Source organism: Sprattus sprattus (genome assembly GCF_963457725.1).
Source record: "Sprattus sprattus genome assembly, chromosome: 6".
Taxonomy (NCBI): Eukaryota; Metazoa; Chordata; class Actinopteri; order Clupeiformes; family Clupeidae; genus Sprattus; species Sprattus sprattus.
In genome coordinates this window covers 17,380,799-17,402,649 of record NC_137925.1, presented here as the reverse complement: position 1 = coordinate 17,402,649, position 21,851 = coordinate 17,380,799, and the positions used below count along the sequence as shown (strand labels likewise).

Sequence of the window (21,851 nt, the reverse complement as noted above, 5' to 3'; positions counted from 1 at the left end):
TGTGTGTGTGTGTGTGTGTGTGTGAGAGAGAGAGATTCAGCTGCATTCATGGTTCCCTGTGCATTGGTTGTATTGGCCTTGTGTGCATGTGTGAAGATGCCTGTGGACCTCAGGCAGCCATTCAGTTTGTGCTGGACTGAATGCCAGGTGTGAATTTGAGCCCAGAATCTAACACTGAATGGACCTATTGCTCAAATCACACACTATACTCACTCACTTTCTCTCATCCAGCCTTTTTTTCCCCACTCACACACATACAGAAGTTCAAAATCACTCATCAATCACCAGAATTGCTGTTTAGCTTTGTAGACAGAAGTAGTATCATAGTCATGTTTTATCAGACATGACAAGTCAGATTCAAAACAAATCAATTGCCTCAATTTAGAGTGAGGTCATTGGATCACTTAAATGTAAAAAGAATCAAAAGTTAATAATGTCCATCACACCTGTTATTTCTATACAGCATCCCACTGTTTTCTACATGTATTACTAACGCCACTATACAGTACCAGGCCATTAGTACAGACACACTTTCCCTTCTCCTTCCTTATTCATTCAGACATAAGGGTTTAGGCACCTTCTCCTTATTCATTCAGACATAAGGGTTTAGGCACCTTCTCCTTATTCATTCAGACATAGGGGTTTAGGCACCTTCTCCTTGTTCATTCAGATATAGGGGTTTAGGCACCTTCTCCTTGTTCATTCAGATATAGGGGTTTAGGCACCTTCTCCTTGTTCATTCAGATATAGGGGTTTAGGCACCTTCTCCTTGTTCATTCAGACATAGGGGGTTTAGGCACCTTCTCCTTGTTCATTCAGACATAGGGGTTTGGTCCCTTCTCCTTATTCATTCAGGCATAGGGGTTTGGGGGGTTTTGTTGAATAGTTTTCCTTTACTTTTTTTGTTTTTCGATATTTTGCTCGAATGTGAAATTCTGCTATTAAATCCCTCCCCCTGGTTGTCTCTATGACAGTAGAATCAGATCTTAATCTGGCATTAGTCATGTAATTAATCAGGAAACAGATCGTGCCCCAGAGCCTGCAGAGGGACTCCTGACAGATAGCTGCCCTATTGTTTGAGCGCAAATCCATGTTGGTCACATAACATAAAAGCACTTGGTGGCCCTCTTTTAGATTTAGAGATCAGTGCAGATTAGTGCTTTAGTGTATGTACTTTTGTGTTTGTGTGTGTGCATGACCGCGCCTGTGTTTGTTTGTGTGTGTGTGTGTCAGGATGAGAAGAGGAATAACACACCACCATGTCGCTACAGGTTGATTTAATCGCAACACACAATTTCTTACTGACCTACATTACCGGGTCAAAGATGGCTGCCACGGCACAGCTGTCCGCCCACTCAAGAGAGAGAGGGGAGGGGGAGGGGGGGAGCTTTATGACATGGGGAGCACTGTAGGATGAAAGGTGACTGTGAGCGAGGGAGGATGCATTAGCAGTAGAGAGAGGGATGACTGGGAGAAAGATTGAAAGATGTTTTTGTGTGGGCAGAGATGTGGAGGGGAAATGGTGTAAGGAGAGCAGGTAGGAGAAGAAAAGGAGTACGGCAAGATCCTCAGGGTGCAATTAGTCACATTCCATCTCCCCTCTTTGCATACTTCTCCTTCTTCATTTCACTCACTCCATCCATCTCTCTGCCTCCTTCTTCCAGTCCCCTTCCCCCTGCTTCTCCACTGGCTGACTTTTCACTGGCTGTTCCTCTCTTTCTCCGTCTTTCTCCCCATCTTAAAATAGTCTGTTTATCCATAATACCCTGACATATTTACCAAGTTGCACAGATTCACTCTCCCTCGCTAAGCCCTTCTCTGTCATGCTTAAGGTTTTGAAACATACAGGGGCGGGCGGGGCGGCGTACGTACGTGTGTGTGTGTGTGTGTGTGTGTGTGTGTGAGAGTGTGTGTGTGTGTGTGTATATTATAGCATGCATGTGTATGCCGTGGCGTGCTGACCTCCTGTTTTTTCGCTCACTGTTGGCCAGAACTGGTGGCTCTGAGCTGGACTGTGCATCCTCAGATCTGTCTTTGGTTGGATGGATTCTTTAACCCTTGACCTTTGACTCTTGACCTCTCCCGGTGGCCATAACTCTTATTTAGTGCCTGTATTTGTCATGACATACGGGAACTTTAACACATGTATGCTACTGAAACCAGCATTGATTGAGTGTTCTGAGATAATTAACTCTCTCTCTCTCTCTCTCTCTATCTCTCTCTCTCTCTCTCTCTCTCTCTCTCTCTCCGTGTCTCTCTCGCTCTCTTTTCTCAGCTGGCCGGAGAGGAGGCGGCCATCCATTGACAAACATGCTAGCCAAAGAGCTGTTGCAGGAAGATACCACACCCAAAAAGAAAGCGTCTAAGGCGGAGTCTAAGGAGCCCTTGTCGGAGGCGGAGTCACTAGAGAACCTGTTAGAGGAAGCACCCTCTCGATCCCATTAGTGTTGGTTTCACCCCACCACCCTTACTTACCAGGACCAAGACCTGTGAACAGAATGGACTTCCTGCAGAGGCCACAAAATGGACTAAGGGGTTGGGTTTCTGAACTGAACACACCTTCCTGTAGCATGCTGGCTTGCTATTGGCTGCATTTCTCACTGGGGGCGGAGCTCTCCCTGCCCAAGCCACTAAAACACTGCCCATCTCTTTCTCTGATCACGCAGTCCTCCTGTCCTCCATTCTCTATCTTCTTTACTTTTTATCACTTCTTCTTTAATATCACTTTCTTGTCACATGCCTCTGCCTGCTTCCTGTTGCTCTCTGTGCTGTCCCCCAGAAGGGCATCATGGGAAAATCCAAAGATGTGCTCAAACAGGACTGGTCGGAATTTTGATGGTGGTTCCCAATCTGCAGCTGCCAACTTCTTCATCTGAGATCCTGCCAGATCTGGGCTACCAGCTCGAATCGTTCAGACGCTTGGGGATTTTTCTTCTTTTTTTTTTTTTTTTTTTTTTAACATAGCGCTTTTGCAAACACATTTTTGAAAATGTAAAGAAATATGATTTGTTCATGATACATGTGGGGGGGGGGGGGGGGATTTAAACTGTTATATATTACATGTCTGTGTGTACACATATTCAAGTGCCAATTCTGAGGGAGGGATTATGAAACTGCACATTTCAGTAAGCACATTGTCCAATGAGAGCGTGCTAATGGAGGAAGGGCACCCAATCACAAACCTTCTCTTTTTGCGGTTAATGTTCCTGTTTTTGCTGGCCTGCACTCGGGTGATGTTTATGATGGTTGGTGTTTATTAGGTGTTGACTTCTGGTCTGGTACCTGAACACATATTTGCTTTTTTTTTTCTTGTGTTCTTCTGTGCGCTTCTGTCTCTTTTCTTCATCTGTAACCTTCTGCTGCTGATTGTGTTTCTAAATATAGGATGCTTCTGATCACGAATGAGACCATAGTTATTCAGCCCTGTGTGTGTGTGTCTGTGTGTGTGTGTGTGTGTGTGTTTGTGTGTGTGTGTCCGCCCGCCCGCCTGCCCGCGTCTGGGTGGGTGGGATGGTTGTGTCCATTTATGCTCTGGCCCTATAATTACTTTGCTGCCTCCACTGTCATAAATACTCTGTGTTGTGTGTTGCTGAGGTTTGTGTATATGTGTGTGTATTTTTGTGAGAGTGACAGAGTGTATGTACAGTATGTGTGTGGTAGCGTGTTTGTCTTATCTGTCATAAACATTACGTTTTACACCCAGTGCTCTGATCTTTCTGCTGAGTGAGCTGTTCACTGGAGGACTGGCCAAAACTGCTGAAACAGACATGCCTGCCGCACTGTGTGTGTGTGTGTGTGTGTGTGTGTGTGTGTGTGTGTGTGTGTGTGTGTGTGTGTGTGTGTGACCAATCAAAAGAGAGAAAGGCCATAGTTGCCCATGTTATTTTGTAATGTTTTGTGTTTTTTTTGTGTGTGTGTTTGTGCATATTTTTTCTGGTACCAGAAACGTTCTTTGTTGCATACTTAACCTTAACCATATAATTCACAACACCGTATACTCCTTGTGCATACTTACCTTAACCATATCATTCACAAACCCATGTACTCCTTGTGCAGGAATCTATGTGGCATACAGTCCATGAATGAAGCACGATCATGTTTGGGTCCCCAGTGTGTCTGTATCTTAATCCACCTCAGTCACCAAAACAGATTCCATCCGTATTAGTCTTTCAAAGCACTGGTTCCAGGACTAACGCTGTTAAAAAGCTGACCTGATCAGTTACTTGTTTTGAAATGCTTGGTTTGACTCTTCATGTTGCCCCTGAAAGTTATAACGAGATCAGGAGCTCACCTCACAGTTACTTGTCACAGTTGTATTATTGCTATCCCCATCACGGTTGCAGCCAGGGACTGCTTTTTGTGTAAGCCACCAGAAGCATGTTTTTGTGACCCACAGTTTGTATATTCAGGACTCGAAATGGCTGTCAACATCCCAGTAGCTTCCTTGAAATCGCATCTTCCAGGATGACTGACTGAGTCATGCCGAAAAATAAAAACATCCACTCTTGCTGGACAGCACAGAAATGCCACAAACACCGAAACATGGCATGGCTGCGCTGCAATGCATTCAGTGGGCCAGCACAGACAGGATATGAGGAGAGTTTTGCTTGTGGTGTAGGACTGCATAGTCCTCCTACAGAGAGTCAGTTTAAATTCAGTTCAAAGTGGGGTTTGTTGCCAAGTGGTTTTGCACATTGCTGTGTGTCTGCAAGCCACCAAGCAAGAAGCAGAACATTATGGCAAAATTGTCAATGTCAAAGTAATATATATATATATATACATACTTTAGTTGGCAGAACATTCCTTGAGAGAACACTTGAAGTGATCTGCTGTTTTTGTTTTTCTGAAGTGAATGTGTTGCTAGAAGAGGAAGGAGAGGAAATATGTCACTGGAGTAAAAGACAACCAGGCTTTGTTTTTTTGGCAATTGTTACTTTTTCATTTTTCTTTTCTTTTTTTAAATAAAAAGGACACTTGATTTTCTATGTGTATTTTTATTCTTGATTGCGTTTTAATGTGAATGCGTTGAGATTGTTTCAGAGGGATTTCATGGCGAGGTGTATACATTAAGTCATGTATTAAGGACTTCACTGTAGAGACTGTTTGTAGCTCAAGCTTGCATTAAAAGCACCATCAGTAAATTTCCAGCTCTTTGGCCTTTGTGTGTTAATGTTTAGAGATATTTGAAAGTGTCCTCAGTAAGATCTTCTCATTCTATTTGTTTGTGTGCATATTTCTGCTATCCTGATTTTTTTGTTTTTGAGTGTGTGTTTGTGTGTTTTGGGTTGAGGTCCCAGGCCAGAGGAAATTCCACATCAGAGCTGCATTTTTCGGCACTCCGAAGGGAGAAGGAAACCTTATCCATGAAATTACAGACAGCCAAATCTCATGACCAACTGCTAACCCTCCCCCCACACACTCACATATGAAATACTGACACCACCCACACTCTTATACTCCTAATGTCTTTCCCGCACATACCTGTGTTATTTCTGTGTGTGTGTGTGCAGGGAGAGCTGGTTGCTGGAGGAAAGGCTGTTTTTGTGGCCTGTTCTGCTGGCCTGCCATTTCTAATCCCTCAGTATTCGCTCTCTTTCCACCAGCTGCTGCCAAAGTTCCAGAGAGCACGAGAGAGATGCAGAACATCCTGTTATAAAGATTGCAGAAGTCTCTCTTGCTCTCCCTCGCTCTCTTTTTCTCCCTTCCTCCCTTCTCTCTCTCAGTTTAGAAGGAAAAACAAGAATGGGGATGGATTTGTTTAGAAAGCTGTCCCAGCGGGCATGGAACTCATTTGGCTAAGAATAGAATTCGGTGCATCATTTTATAGTTCTACTTTGTGAGTTACGAAACATATGCCTTCCATATCCAGACAGGGAGATAACCAATGAGTGAGTGTGTGTGTGTGTGTGTGTGTGTGTGAGCGCACACTCTACAGAACATGGCATGCTACCCTATGACTCATCCCTTTGAAGATGTTCAACTTATTTCTGTTGTGCTCATATTCTTTGATGTGAGTGACTGGTCTCTGTACTTTGAGGTTACAGCTCCACAATCATTGTTCTATGAAATGGTCTGTCTTTCATTTCTGTAAGTGAAAACTGACATAAAAACCCAATCATAAATTATCATGTATCGCACACTGCCAAGAAAATCGAAATCTGCTACAGTATACTCACTTATATATGTTGGGAATGGCAGTTATGCTTCTGTTTGTGTGCGTTGTCATGGTGAGAAAATGGAGAGTGTTTTGGGCTGGTGCAGGGTGTGGCTTTGGGAGTTTTACCCTGGAGAGGATAATATTTTTGGAGGTTTGTCTACGAGTGTGTGTTTTACTGGATTTGTGTTATAGGGTAAAGTTTGTGGTATTGGGAGAGATGCTTTGTCTTTGTGTTCCATGAATATGTCTATTATTTGGAAGATGTCAGAACTTAGTAGCCTTTTATCTTAGACTTTGGTTGTGTGTGTAAAGCTTAAATTGAGTTATCCTTTATCCTCTGAAGCCCCATGCCTGATGTAGGATTGATGTAGGATGCCTGATGCAGCATTCCTATCATACACTTATCTCCCTCTGCTCTGTGAGTCTGTGAATGTGAATGTGTGAGGGTGTGAGACTCCATGTACATGTGCTTGCCCCCTCAGAGTCAGCTAATTACCCTTGGCCCCCACTACTTTTCCAGGTGTGTGAGCAAACACTGAGAGAGGGCTAGGCAGTGATTACGAGTGTGTGTGCATGCACGTGATTATGAGTGTGTGTGTGTGTGTGTGTTTATTAGTGGGTGTGCACTCTTTGGAGGCTCAGACACCACCCCTGGATCAAGACTTTGCCCTCTGACCTCATGCCGGAGTCTGTAAAGCAACAGTTGGACATTAAAACTTAAAACATAACCACCCCGCCCCCCATTTTCACACCTCAATCAAACACAAAGAGGAAAAGAAAATGATAGATGATGAATGAATTATAAAGGACAGAAATGTGTTCATCAACATTTAAAACCGAGTTGTTAGAGAATGCTTTTCTATTCAGCTGCAATGTTGCTGTATTTAGGATGATGTGTGGCTGCTTGCTTTTTTTACTGGGCTATTGTTAATAATTAAAGTGCTAGAGTTTGTTGTGTATTTGTGGGTCTGTCGGTATGACTGCATACACTAGAATCTAGATGGTGGATTGTTTCGGTCTCTCACTATATACAGGTATGGTGAAATAACATTTAGCATACAATTTACTTTATCTGGAAAGTAAGTTTTCAGCTAGTTTTAGGGTCAGATTATTTTCCCTTTGTCTCTCTCATGCCTCTTTTGTCCCTTTGCTAATGCTCTTTCTCTCCCTCTCTCCTCTTCCCTCCCTTCATCTCTCCCTGCCCCCTCCCCCTTCACTCTATCTCCTTCTCCGTCTCCAGGCATCATTAATTCAGTCTCTTTCTCCCGGCCATTATGAGGCTGTTTGTGGAGAATGAGCTCAAAGCATGGTGCATAATTGGCCCGATCGTGGCCGGGCGACATCCGCATTGATACAGTAATGAGCCCTTGGAGGCAGCCGACCAATGGCTGCACAGAGCCGTGGTTCTCAGGCCAGCTGATTGGCTGGCAGCGTGTCCCTGCGGTCTCCAGGTAGCCAGCTGAACATCGGAGAGCATTCACACACTCCAACACACACACACACTCCAACATACACACACACACACTCCAACACACACACACACACACACACATACATTCACGCTCAGTGTGGTAGGTCTCTGCTTTCCACTCATCAAGAGTGAGAGACAGCATGTGCTAATTCTGCCGCCATATTTGTTGTGTTCACACAGTCAGGGTGACTGCAGCCTTGCCAGCCCTTGGATGAGTTGGTAATCAGAGCACAGTTCAATCTGTCTTTCTCCCCTCAGCCCCCCTAAGTTCTCCTGGAATTTCCAAATGCCCCCGGCCCCCCGACACACACACCTCTTTCTCTTTCCTTGGCTAATTTTTCTCTTTCGCTCTTTCTCTCCCTTTCTTCCCTCCTTGGCAGAGTGGGCTGGGAAAATGAGTGAAGCTATGTTTTTCAAGCTCCTTCTCTTGTGGTTTTGGGATTGTCTGAGGCTCAGTTTGAGTCCACCTTTCTCTGTTTTTCCCCTCAGCGCTTGAGTCAGGAAAAATGTGCTCACCCAGCACAGAGGGAGAACTGGAGGTGATGACTAATGAAAAACTAGGCTTTATCTAACAGGAAGTAATTCAGACACAGAAGGCTCACATTGTAGTGGACTTGCTTCTGGCCCCTAGAACAGTTCCAGTTGCTACATAAGAGCATCTTTGCTCAGTCCTGGCCATGCTGCTACTCAAGGGAGCCTCAGAGGTCATGTAGTGTCGCTGATGGTGTTACTTCACAGTCGGTTTGGAAATCATCTCAATGTCTCAATCGTTGTCTCAATTGTGTGTGGGTGTGTATGTGTATTTTCAATGTTCTGTATCAGTGCGTGTGTCATATAGTGTGTTAACATAACATAGAAATATATTTCCCTTCCGCAATTTAACTCAGTCCCTGAGAGTAAAAGGGCAGTGGACTGCTGTCGACCCATTGGGAGCAGAGCTGGCGGTCCGCTAGCCTTTTGCTCATTGGTTTTCAGGCAGTCCGCTGGTGAGGTACAAACAAACGACCCACTCTCTTTCAAAACATGCGTAACATAAGTCTGTGTTTCACCAAGTCATTTTTCAAATTGAGAGCCTTCTCGTAGGCTATGAACTTCTTCTGTTTAGTGGCTGATATTTTAAATGGACTATGCCAAGGATATCATATGATTTAGAAATTCCAGGAATTGCTCAAATTTTATGTTATGATTCTTAATATCCACGCCCGGATAGACTTAAGATCTCGGTGGTCTGAGACCAGAACAGAAGTGGCATACCACCAGTTTGGTGCCACCCAGAATCCACCAGTGGCCCAATATATGCTTGCTAACTGTGAGTCAGAGAGCTGATCTATGATGTTTGTTTGGGTGAGCATTAAAATGCAATTAGCACATCAAATTCAGAAACTAATGTCTATTAACTCAAGACCCAATTGGCTACGCTCTCCCGATTCACAGTGACATCTCAATTTCTGTCACATTAGAAGACCCAGTCTGACACACGGTAACAGGCACACAGTATGCAAGCACATCCACAATTCACTGTGTTTGTTATGTGTATTTTTATCTCCGTGGGAAACAACGTATTTGGGGTGAGGATGGGGGTGATGAGTAACAGTGAGGACTAATTAATCGCCAATATAAAAAAAAAAGTTTTTTCATATAGTGCTTTTCAGAGCATGAACACAACGGCATACTTAGGAGACTCGTCTCAGAGCAATGGAGCAGAGAAAGAAAAACAGAAGTGGATGAAAGTGTACTTCACCAAAGAAAAAAAAACGAGAAAGGGAAAAGCTACGCAATTAAAGCTCATCATAACGCTCTCGTCCTGCAGGGAGTTTTCTAGAACAAAGCAGACGTGCCCTACATATCTTCCGCTGAGCTTCTTCAGCGGAGCAAGTGGATCTCCCTCCCGCCCCTTCTTGTACCGCAGCCATTATTACCCGAGGACTTGAGAGTTGAAGCGGCATATTGTGGATCGGCCGAAGGACACTAACAGGCTCAGAGAGCGGGTAGACGTGGTCTTGTAAACACGTGACACAACAGCATGTGAAAGAGACTGTTGTCAATAGAAACTACAGTATTTGTGAAGTATTGTCAGACGGTTTCTTTCAGACATACTGAAATGAACAGGGACAGTAGGCCTAAAATCCTGGATTTCAAACTGAGAACTTTGTCATTCATCTGTTAATGGTGATTTCATTTGATAAGTCTAAAACTCTCAAATAGAGTCCCTGATGACATCACACCCCCCACCACAAACCCTATAATTGGGGTGTTTTAGCTTAAGAGCACACTGCCTTCCTGTATGTCTGTTCGTCATTCTCCTCACACTATTTTGCGCCTAGATCTTCTCTAGTAATTACTTTCCTTACAGAGAATGTTGACAGCATATCAATCAGTTGTGAGGATGACCCAGCCCACACCCAGATGGTCAAATCACTTTGGGTCAATTTCTCTTATTCCAAACGCCAGCAGAGCTCTTATAAAATGCAGGGATTAGATACTATTTTGGGCTATTCTGAAAAGGTGAAGTTCCTCCCCCTTCTCACTGTGGTCCACAAAGGGAGAAAGGCTGGACTCCCCCACCGTAATGGTTGTTCCCCTGCACCTGTGGACGGGTCCAATGAGAACTGATTTGGCTAAATTAGCCCCTGGACTGCCTTGTTAAAAGGTGCACCTCATTGTTGTGCTAGGGACAGACTGTACAGGCTGCAGAGAAGCTTAGACAAGGTACTAGATAAACCTGTGTGACACAGTTGTACCTTGTCTGTTTTAAAGCTTTAGTTTTGTTCAGTGTATGTTTCTTTATTTTGGGGTTGTGATTACCCTGGTGTATGTATTTATGTTTTGGGGGCTCAAGTCCCTTTCTTTTTTGTATATATGAATTTGGGGTTCGAGTCCCTGTTGTAAATAAATATATAGCTGCGCTGTGTGTTATCCTGCCTGCTTGCAACCACGAGAAGCATACATCTCACAATTATGAGACGGCCGACCGGCCAGTTTCTCACATTGGCTATCATTTCAAATATTTTACAAACTGATAACTAGTTATTGCCAATATTATCTACAGATAAAGCACTCTCACTCATGGTGATGGTGATGATGGGGTGATAGGGGTGTTCCATGACCCTGATGGGGAAAACTTACTGTGTGTCTCGTGTGCGAACCCCCAAGGCAGACTGTCTGCTGCACTGAAGGGTGTTAGTCTCAGGAATCACATGGTCTGACCCATATTTCCCCATGTCAAGACACACGCATGGGTGTGGTCGATTGGCATTTAGGCTTCAGAGTAGGTCTAACATGTTTACATGCTGTGTGCTGCCATGCCCTCAGGCATAAATAAAATGTGTGTGTGTGTGTGTGTGTGTGTGTGTGTCTGCGCGCACCCGAGTCCTTAAGAGAATGGTCACTGTGCTGTCTGTGGTCAGTGAGCGTAAGGGGAAGGCAGACACAGGTCGGTATGTCTGGGTTTCGGGGGTTGATGTGACAGGTCAGTGTGAGGCTGAGTTTGATGCTGTATTCCCACCCAGGCCTCGGCTTCGCCTCCACCCCCATCCCTGGGATATGGGCCATGGCACGAGAACAGTCTGGGTTGGGGTTGGTGTAGTCTGCTCTGGTCTCAGTGGTTTGTCATGTGGAGAACCTTTAAACAGTAGTAATGCTGTTTACGTTGGTAGGAGTTTTTTCCGCACAGTCAGGACATACACAGGAAGGCCAAGTCATCTGCAGCCAGACCTGGGAGGAATTTCCAAAGCTTTACCACAGTAATGAAACATCCACTTGAACACTCACATCAGTCCAGTCGAGTCAAGAACTCCTTTTAAATATGGTTTATTATACACCCATCAAATATATAATCAGAAGGTCCTTCATCAGTCTGATATTTTCCAGGCAGGTAGCAAGAGACACTGGAGAGACACATAGACTACTTTAACATGTTTTAATTTTGACTGAAGTAACATGTTTTAATTTTGACTGAATTTTGAAAAGTACTGATCAAGATAGAATATTTTTTTCGGTGGCCATACAACTCTGTTTATGATTTCCTAGAGCCTTCCTTACACGTACAGGAACTACTGGAGTGTTGCACTGAAGGGGGCAAATTATACAAAAAGTATGCCAATGTTTGTCTCTCCTGGTATAGGTCTATACCTGTGTGTGTGTGTACGTGTGTGATTATGTTGTGTATATATCTCTTTATGTATATGTGTTTGCATATACAGTAGATGTTTGTCTGTGTGCTCATTCACAGTGTTATATAAGTTGTCATCAGTCCCCCTCTCTTGCCCTTGTGAGGTGATACTCATTGACCTGAGCTGAAATGGCTCCAGTCGATTGCCCCGCATGAGCGGACTGACTCTGACTCTGACTCTGCAGCACAAATGGAGCTGAATGATTGGGAGGGTGGCCGATAAATTCCAGCAGGCCTGACAGTGGCACTGGGGCATGCAGGGTAGATGGGGGCAAATAGGCTGGGTGAAGTGTTTGGAAAAAAAGGGGGGGGGGGGGGGGGGGTTCTGTGTGTGTGTTCACTCGGTGTGCATGTATTGGAGAGCAATGGTGTGATGTTGATGTAATTAACCCCATCAATGTGTTATTGGTGCAAATATAAAAGAGCCATTTCTAAGGACTCAGCGGGGAGCCGGGTTAGTCACAGTGTGCAAGCCCCCCAGCAACACACACACACACACACACACACTTACATGCGTACATGCCGGAAACCCTTAAAATAAACCTGAATTGCTGCTGTTGTTCTTTGTTCTCTATTTCAGTCTCTTCCCGCGTGACCCTGAGGGACGCGGGTTTGGGCTGATAAGTGACTCCACATCAGTGGCATATTTATCCCAGCTCATACCCATGTCTATAGCTGTGTGTGTGTGTGTGTGTGTGTGTGTGTGTGTGTGTGTGTGTGTGTGTGTGTGTGTGTGTGTGTGTGTGTGTGTGTGTGTGTGTGGAAAAGCCCACGCTTAAGGGCTTAGTCACCTCAAAGCTGTGTATAGAGAGATAAAAGACAGTGTGTGTGGGAAGAAAGGGGGGGGGGGGGGCAGCAAAACCTCAGGCTTTTTTTTGTTTGGCAGAAGTGAAAGAAGAGGAAATTGTCCCCAAGGATGTGTTTTAAAATCTCTAATTTGTAGGAAATCTAATTATTAGGTCTTGTGATGGTGACAGTGTGACTGTGGCTTGTGTTTGAGTTGATTTCAGTAATGAAGTATTTGACAACATGGCACACAACCCTGCCAGGAGCACCCCACCCTGTGAAGGCAGGCTATTTAGCAGGGATTACATCATCCTTTTTGGGATCCGTTGCCATAGATACCATCACCTCATGCCAGTGAACGTCATCCCCCCCTCCACACTTCTTTCCCCTCTCTCTCTCTCCCCCCCTCTCTCTCTCCCCATTTCCTTCTATCATTTTTTCCTGCCCTCTTTTCTTCTGTCCTTTTCATATATCTCTTCCAATTACCCTTTCCGCCTCACAAAAACCTAAAAATATATCTCTCCTCTCATCTTTTCATCATGCATCCCCCTTTCTCCATATCTTTCTCTCCCTCTTTTGCTTTCTTTCTCAACCCTTCAGCATAATTTGCTCGACACTTCCCAAATCCCCCCCCCCCCCCCCTCCCCCTTTTTGCCACTTTTGCACTCCATTCTATTAAGCAAAAATAGATACGAAAGTCAAAAGCCTTTAAAAATTCATCGGATGTGGTAAGAAAGTGCTCTCTTCTTCTCGTCTTCTCTCCTTCGGCAGCTGGTAACCTTTACATGGCACAAACAGAGCTGGACAATGTCAGGATGGATAGAACAGGGCAGAGGGAGAGAAGAGGAGGCAGAGGGTGAGGAGACGAGTGAAAGGGCCTATTCTGTGTCAGCATGACAGTAAGGAGCTTAGAGACTCTCCACTGGCTGAGGTCTGTGTGAGGGAGAGTGGAGGGGAGAATGCTGCTCAGCAGGGGCAGAGACACTGGAGGAACAGTCGCCCCTCTCTCTCTCTTTCTCTCTCTTTCTTTCTCTCTGTCTCTCTCTGTCTCTCTCTCTCTATCTCTCTCTCTCTCGGCTTCTTTGTTTCATGTTTAAACCTTTGGTAGAATCAGTGCTAGTGAGTGTACATATGACCAAGAGGTGATGTGTGTGAGGGATTCAACTGTAGCAATCAATGGCTCCGAAGACTGCTTTTAGGGTTTCAAGAGTCATAGGTACCCCCACCTCTGTCTGTCTCTAACACACACACACTGACGTACACACACACACACACCTACACACAGCATCCCTCTTTATCTTGAATAGATCCTTTCTGGTCATCCTTACTTTTCTGCAGGTGGCCTGTTGCTATAAACAGACTTCTAAACTATTTCCTGCCACCTGTGCTCAGTGGCTGGTCACACACACACACACACACACACACACACACACACACACCCCCCCCCCCACACACACACACACACACACACACACACACACACAAACACACACACACACACACACACACACACACACACACACAGACACAGGTGTTTGGTATTCCCTAGCTTCCGGCATCAGTCTGGGCCACCTGGGATCCTAGGGAGAAAGAGTTCGGGGACTAGAGGGAGAGGGTAACAGAAAGGGGGGGGGGGGGCTGGGTTACCATGGAAACAGCGCCAAGTAATGAGACTGAAGCCCTGTTGCTTTACAAGAACCGCACCATCTCTTCCTTTCCCCATTTCTCAATGTCTCACTCTCTCTCTCTCTCTCTCTCTCTCCTCTCTATTTTTTTTCTCTCAGTCATCGGAGCAGACCCCCAGTCCATGAATATTTAAAAAGGATGAAGAAGAGAAATGTGCCAGCGCTTCCGTCTCTCTTTCATCTTTCAGCAAGGAGGGAACAAAGTGGAGAGGGATAGAGCTGGGAGGGGTGGGTGGGTGTTCATGCTTTGAGCTCAGTAAAGTAGGGCAGTGGATCTGTCTGTAGTGACTGAGCACTACTGAGTGCTAAGAGGGTTCCTGCAGTAGTGGATCAGCAGCTAACACAACTTAAACATGCGCTCTCTCCCAGTACGCCCACAGAACGCCACACACTGGCGCCATAAGGCTTAAATAGGTGCCATAAGGCTTAAATAGGTGCCAGTGTATTTGTGAGACAGACATATTTATAGACTCAGCACTGACATTTCAATAGGGTAGCCTCGAAGAGTCTTTATGGAGGCTATCAGAGTTACGCTTTCAAAGTTAAGCTTTTCTTTCATCATGTCATGCTTTCTATCTGCTATGCTATGCTTTTCATGGCTAATGAATCATTTCCCGTGTCACGCATGTTATCATGTCACGGTGTCATTGGCTTCAGTGGTGCTCTCTAGATTTATTCCAAGATTCCAGTCAGGTGTCATCTCATTGCCTGTGTGGCGTCAGCTTCCCAGAGGAAGGAATTCTCTCCGGCATGTCGGCGCGTCCCGGTTGATTTTCACACCCGCCTCCGAGGCCGTGCTTCTCCCAGCTCCCCGTGCTGTTTTTGAGGATTCACGCGCTGTCTGCACTGGGCTGATTTAAGACTGGTCAAGGCTGCCATTGGAATGCCTGCCTGATCAGGGGTCAGAGGTCAGGCTGGTGCCAGTACGGGTCCTTCCTGTAGAGGGAGAGAAAAGGGGTGCTTGTAACTCCATTCGGTCTGACACCCTGGTGTGTCTAGAAATGCCAAGCCAGCTATGTGAGACATGTAGCATGGTGGCCAGTACAGTGCCCGTTTGAATGCTCTATTCACGGATCATCTGCATATTATTATTGCTATCCAGCAGACTCCTACAGTAAAATGAAGAAATGTTATTTGTCTGCTAATATTAAAGCTACAACACCCAAGTTGAGATTGACTCAGCACCATTAAAATAGTGACAACCAATCTCACATCCCAGTCCTGTTCAGTCTCATTTTGACATGTTATGCCCTGGAGGCCCAGTCCCCAATTCTTAATTTTGTTCAGCCTCTGACGTGTGAGTAGTCTTGGCTCACTGAAAAACTTCTGAAGGGATTATCTCTGTATTGCTGGTGCCCAGGCGGACTTAGAGACGCCTTAAGGGACATGAGTCCAAAGTAAGAAGATCTTTTGAAACTCACTTAAATTAATTAAAAACGTACACACTAAATCTTTAAGCTGCAGCTTTGTAGTATGCCAAAGTGCTAAATAAACCAACTATTTTGGGGAGTGCTTCGTGACATTAACTTGATATGGATGGCAAAAGTCATTACCTCCTGCTAATAGGAGGCACATGATGATGATAATGCTGAGAAGGTGATATACTGGTAATGGATACAAGCTAGACCACACTCCCAAAGACAAACAAAAGTAGGAAACCATTGGTTGAAATGGTCTGAGTCTTGAGTGGAAGCTATCCCAAAATATCCTTTGCAGCTGCTTCCTTGACAACACCTGTTGCCATGACTTGGTGGTGTAGATGAGTCAGTGTCACTGACCCAGTGTCGAGTTTGCATGTCTTACATGCTCTGCATTGACACCGACTTATACATTTACTGCTTTTATGCTCCCCTTCCTTTTCCTCTTCATCACTTTCTCTTCTACTGACATACAATACTGTCACACATTCTTTTTTTTCTTTCTTTTTGTAACACCAAAATATTTTTATAAAATGACCAAGTTTATTGAACAAAAGAATATAAAACTTGCCTAATAGTGAAATAATACAAACACAAAATGTACCCCAGACACAATGATTGACATCACCATTCTACAACAGAATCTTGGGCAATACTGTCACACATTCTATGGTATAACGTACAGTAGAAATCTTGAGTCACTGTTATAATGCATTAATTCCCAATTAACTAAGTAACTCAGATCTATTTTAGAAACAAGAGAAGTAAAAGTGAGAGTTACTAATTAGTTTCCTCCTATAATCACCATTCATCCTCTTAAATATTGTTGAAAACTATCATTGTCAAACAGTGCCGTGGTGGTCATAGAGCAGAATTGCAGCAACAATTGTCATTAGGCCCGTGTGCAGGAATGGGTATCATGTAAGGTCGAGCATGAAAACCAGAGTGCAGGTGCAGGGCAGTGGAAAGTAACAAAGCAGTCAGGAGGGGGTCACTCAGACTCACCCACACCCACACCCACACACACTTATACATACACACACACACATACAGAGATACACTTACACATACACACACATACAGATATACACTTCTACATACACACATACACACATACACACTTACACGCACACACACATATACACATACACACATTCAAACAAACACTCAATTACACATACACATACACACACACACAGATTCACACACACCTACACACATGGATACACAATCACACAAATACATACATAAGCACACTACCATACATATTCACACACAAGATGATGCCAGTCAAGGCCAAACATAGCCTTTCATCATGTGATAACCAAGAAAATTGGCAGGAGGATTTTTCCTCCCCAAAGCAAAAGTCCCCTCGCAACAGGTGAGCGAGAATATTCTGAGTCGCTAATAATGAGGATAAAATGTGTGAAAGTATGAGGGAATATTCTGTTAGGGTCATTTTTAGATAAGGTGATGTCCATGACTTGCATAAACTGACGAATTATGAGTATAAAAGACAATGCATTGGGTCTTAGATGCAGAGCTGTTCCATGGACCAACGCTCTTATATTTGGATGATCTGTCTGCAGGACTAAATAAAACTTCAGTTCATCGGACTCCGGACTTCTGACTCTGATTGAATATTATCTCTGAGTTATTGGAAACAGTTGTATTTTCGCTACAACAATATCTGCTCAAGCTTTGTGTTGTGTTTAAAAACCTTTTGCTGTGATTTTTCATAGTACTCTTCTCAATGGTGGGTGAAGCCGTTTGAACAGTCTCAGGACAAAGACAAATGCTGCTGAGAGGGAAGGTAAGATGGAGTGAAAAAGAAAGGACAGAAACAACAGCACAATACTCTCCCAACAGGATTAGTCAGAGTTAGTTCCTCCATTGCTGTGACATAGCAACTCATGTCTGACTGACTCTGATCAGTTGTGTCAGAAATACACACACACACACACACACACAAACACACACACACACACACACACACATTCATACACACACACTCACACACACACACACACACACACACACACACACACACACACACACACACACACACACACCCACACCCCTCTACAGATGAATACAACATGTTATGAAAATGGTGAATTTGTGCCAACACTGAGCAGAAACTAGTTCCCACTTGTTACTGTATCCACTGCAGTGGGCCTGTCATGGGTAGAGGATATGGGCTAGTAGTCAGTGATTAGTCATAGGTTGGGGATTTTCTTCTCTTTTGTAGAGAGTCTCTATCTGGTTGTCTCTCCCTTCATTTGTGCCTAGTCTCTGAAAAGGGGAGCAATGTGTTTCCATGACAACCACAGATTTCCCCATCATCCGGGCAATCTTAAGAGGGGTGTGTGTGTGTGTGTGTGTGTGTTTTCTGACACAACTGATCAGAGTCAGTCAGACATGAGTTGCTAAGTCACAGCAATGGAGGAACTTACTCTGACTAATCCTGTTGGGAGAGTATTGTGCTGTTGTTTCTGTCCTTTTCTTTTTCACTCCATCTTACCTTCCCTCTTAGCAGCATTTGTCTTGTCCCCGGTAGACTTTGTCTAACAGTTTACCTCCTTTTAAAAACTGTCCCCAGCCCAATATGGACGACCGTCTCCACCATTTTCTCACCCTAAATTTTGTTTCCCCCTTTTCTTCAGGAAAAGAGGAGTGTGATGTATCCATGGCAACGGTGTAGTGGTGTATGTGGATTTCCCTTTCCTCTTGGCCTTTCCATTAGTGTGTGTCCATGTGGAAATTCCAAGAAAGTGCATACTTTAAAACTATTGACTTGCCACCAAAAACTTGATAGTCATTGTGGAAGTTGTTCATTTGGTGCAGATTAAGTCCCACAGGGCTGGAGGGAAACATTCCTACTGCATTCACAGCGTTGCCTCACGTACACACACAAAAGAACAAGGGTTTTAGACATGCACTTAGCTGTACATAGACTCTTTCAAGAAACTTTGGTCAGTAAGCAAATAGATTAAACATGTTTCAGATTCTTGTTGTACTTGGGACACTATTTGTGGTATCATTCGATAAAAGAGCCACCAGAAAAACCTTGAATGTTTTTCCAAAATAGATAATTTAACTGTTTGTGTTTAGTCTGCGTGAAAGTGCCGTTCTGTGTGCTTCAAGAATGCCACTGCTGATAAGTTACTCTGATTGGAATGATGTCTCCACTTCCTGTCTTTCTGCACCAAAGAAAACATTTAGGCTTGGTTATGGTGGACTCTATGCAGGCTTTGTAAAGGACCAAATGTGTCACGGTCTGTAATTAAATCATTTTACACACTGGTCTTGTGATTCAAGTGAAATATTTTTATTTAATTATGAACATTTGAGGGAAAGTGTCCCTACCCCTCCCATTTGTTTGCATATCCTCAAAACTGACTGGTGACAGAGGTTGAGGTCAATCCTATCGTGAAGTGTGTGGAAATGGACGTTTTCTTTCTATCCCTTTGGTTTTGTAACAACTGTTTATTTTACAGATAAAATCAATTTGAATATAGTTTGCATATGTCTGTCTCTCTCTCTCTCCCCCCCCCTCTCTCCCTCTCCCTCTCCCTCCCTCCCTCTCTCTCTCTCTCTCTCTCTCTCTCTTTCTCTCTTTGAATGTGTAACTCTGAAAGCGGTCGACCAACTCCATCCACAGCTGAAAAAACAGGCCACATCATTTTGGCAGGAGAAGCCAGCCTTGAGCCTTTCCAGCAGAGAGACAGAGAGAAAAGGAATTTGTAGCCATGAAAGAGAACATTGTGTCAGATAGCCTACTTTCATCTTTGCTCTCCGAGGGTGCTGAGCTAGCATGGCTAACTGTCTGTCAGATTTAGTGGATTTAGCTTACGCTACGCCTGAGGAAGCATGTTGTTGAATTCAGTAAAGTTAGCGAAACATGCTACAAAAGATAAATGAGCTCATTGTGATTAACTCCCTGCATATCTGAATTACTACAAGTGTAAAAGGTTTGTACTGAACATCCTGACTACCACTGTTTGTGCTTGTACTGTCCTGTCTTATTCAAACTCCATGGTTAATGTCACCCCAGGAGCCTTCATACTCCAGTGTGTCATATAGTGTTACTGCTGTCACAAAAATGGCGCTGACTGTGCTGAGACTGGCTTTGCTGACCAGATGGGTTTGTGACGGGAGAGTGAGCCTGGTGGGGGGTGCGGAGGAATGCGTACGGACACACACATGCTCCCAGGGGCCGACCACCGACTCCAGGGCGCGGAGCAGCGACACACAAGAGGACCGTCCATCTGTCCCGATACCAATAGGTCAAGAAGACACAGACTGACGCCATGAGTGAGACAGTGTATAGAAATAGCAGTTAGTATGTCATTCTGGCTCTCACAAAAAGTTGGTTTGTTTTCAAACATGTTGATTTGATTGTAGGCTGATGTCAGAGAAAGCATGTCATTCCTTTTCTATTTCTTCATTGCATTATTCCCCCTCGGACTGTAAACTGTCACCGTCTCCTCCTTGAGTTCTGTTTTATTGACTCAGGAGTGTTGTCTGTGGTTACTGGGAATGTTGCAATGCACATAAGTGACCCACTAAACAAAGCATTTCTGTGCAATGAAGACTCCATTAGTACATCCACTAGAGACACATTTGGAGAATGGGCATTGGTCCATACTTTTTGGGGGAATTTTTCTCTGTTGGTGGATGTCTTCAGTTAAGAATGACCTCTTACCCTTTCTCTGTTTCAGAGGACCGTGTCCACAGGATGTGTGTGAAACACGGACACAGGTGCTGCACCCTTTCAGCTGGGTGTGGTTGGGGGAGCTTTTAGGGGGAGGGGGGGGGCTAGGCAGAGGGAGGGCCAAGCCTGCAGTCTGGGAGCTGGCCTGTGAGTGGTCATAGCTCAAACACGAGCCACGGAGCCGTCGATGATAACTTGATATGCATGCTGTATTTACTTTCTCTGTGTGGGCTAGGCTAGTCCCTCTGCTAGATCAAATCTTGAGCCTTTGATCACATGCGGATCTATTCTATCTCGGTTAACCTGCACACCACGCCTCAGAAAACACTTCCAGATGCTGGGATCACTTCAGACATTTCTATATTTATTTGGTGACAAAGTGGGAACAGTAGAGAACAGAACCGATGTGGACAGATGAAGGGCGATCTCTTAATAGTGCTCGCTAAGAAATCAATTTTTAAGATGAACAGCAAGCTCAAAAGTTATACATTCTGCAATTGAACTGCTCATTGATGTTTTCAGTAAGGATCTTGCATATACTGTATGTTGGAAGGGTCATGTTACCTTACCAAACATAATATTATGGAGGATACTGTTGCCTTATCACAGTTACAGTGCCTCTTAAAGAAACTCTTCCTGCTCTTGTCTCTTTACAAAAAGATGTAAGCGTTACGTGGGTATGAATCCTCATGTTGTGTTTGCAGACGTTTGGACTTCTCTTTGTTTTCATTAAACAGCAAGCTTCATGGAATGACTATATGTTTGGACTGTATGTTTGCTTTTCTCTGCTACGTGCAGTCCTTCAAGGAATTTTGTCTGACTGGCAAGACCTATCAGTGGAACATTTTGTGGTTCCCTCCCCACTCTCTCATGTCCTTGTTATCTGTAGACACACTGACTGTTGATTTCCTGGACCTAAGAAAGTATCACACGAGTATAATGTTCCTTTACAAACTATGGTCAACTTACTTTCAGTATTATATAGAAAGTGTAATATATAGAAATAACATTGTAATGTTATTATAAGTCATATGACTTGTCTTCACTTGTCATGTGATCACGTGATGTTGATTCTGATCTTTTGACCCTGAATAGGATTAATTATGCCTTCACTGTTTCATTTCAAGAGCCAATTGTTGAGTGTATAAAGTGTCGTTTTCTAAATGTACTGATGGCCAAACAATCGTAGGGTATTTGGTTAGACTGAATTTCATATATTACGATCACAAAATGTATGTTTGTGCAAACTGGCTGGGTCAGTTGGAGCTTAAACATGGAAAGATCACTTTAAAAGGTCAGTCTGCGATTCTAATCCCATACATTTTCTGTTAAATTCAACGTATTGTTCCTTGCGGTCCTCTTGCTGGCCATTCAGTGTTTGTTTCCCATTTTATCTCAGAGTCAGGACCGTGTACGAACACCAGAGTTTTAATGAACATAAACATA

General features: G+C 44.1%; 1 protein-coding gene across 1 annotated transcript in view; it reads left to right on the top strand.

The window, feature by feature from the left end:
- Window positions 1-2,854, top strand: part of diaph1 (diaphanous related formin 1) — a gene marked incomplete at its 5' end in the record, with an annotated part of 108,415 nt that extends 105,561 nt beyond the window's left edge. Inside the window, one exon of the mRNA XM_080840058.1 lies at window positions 2,276-2,854. Coding sequence (XP_080696184.1) covers window positions 2,276-2,445 — 170 coding nt within the window. The 3' untranslated portion in view covers window positions 2,446-2,854. The remainder of the gene's footprint in view (window positions 1-2,275) is intronic.
- Between the last annotated feature and the right edge of the window lie 18,997 nt (window positions 2,855-21,851).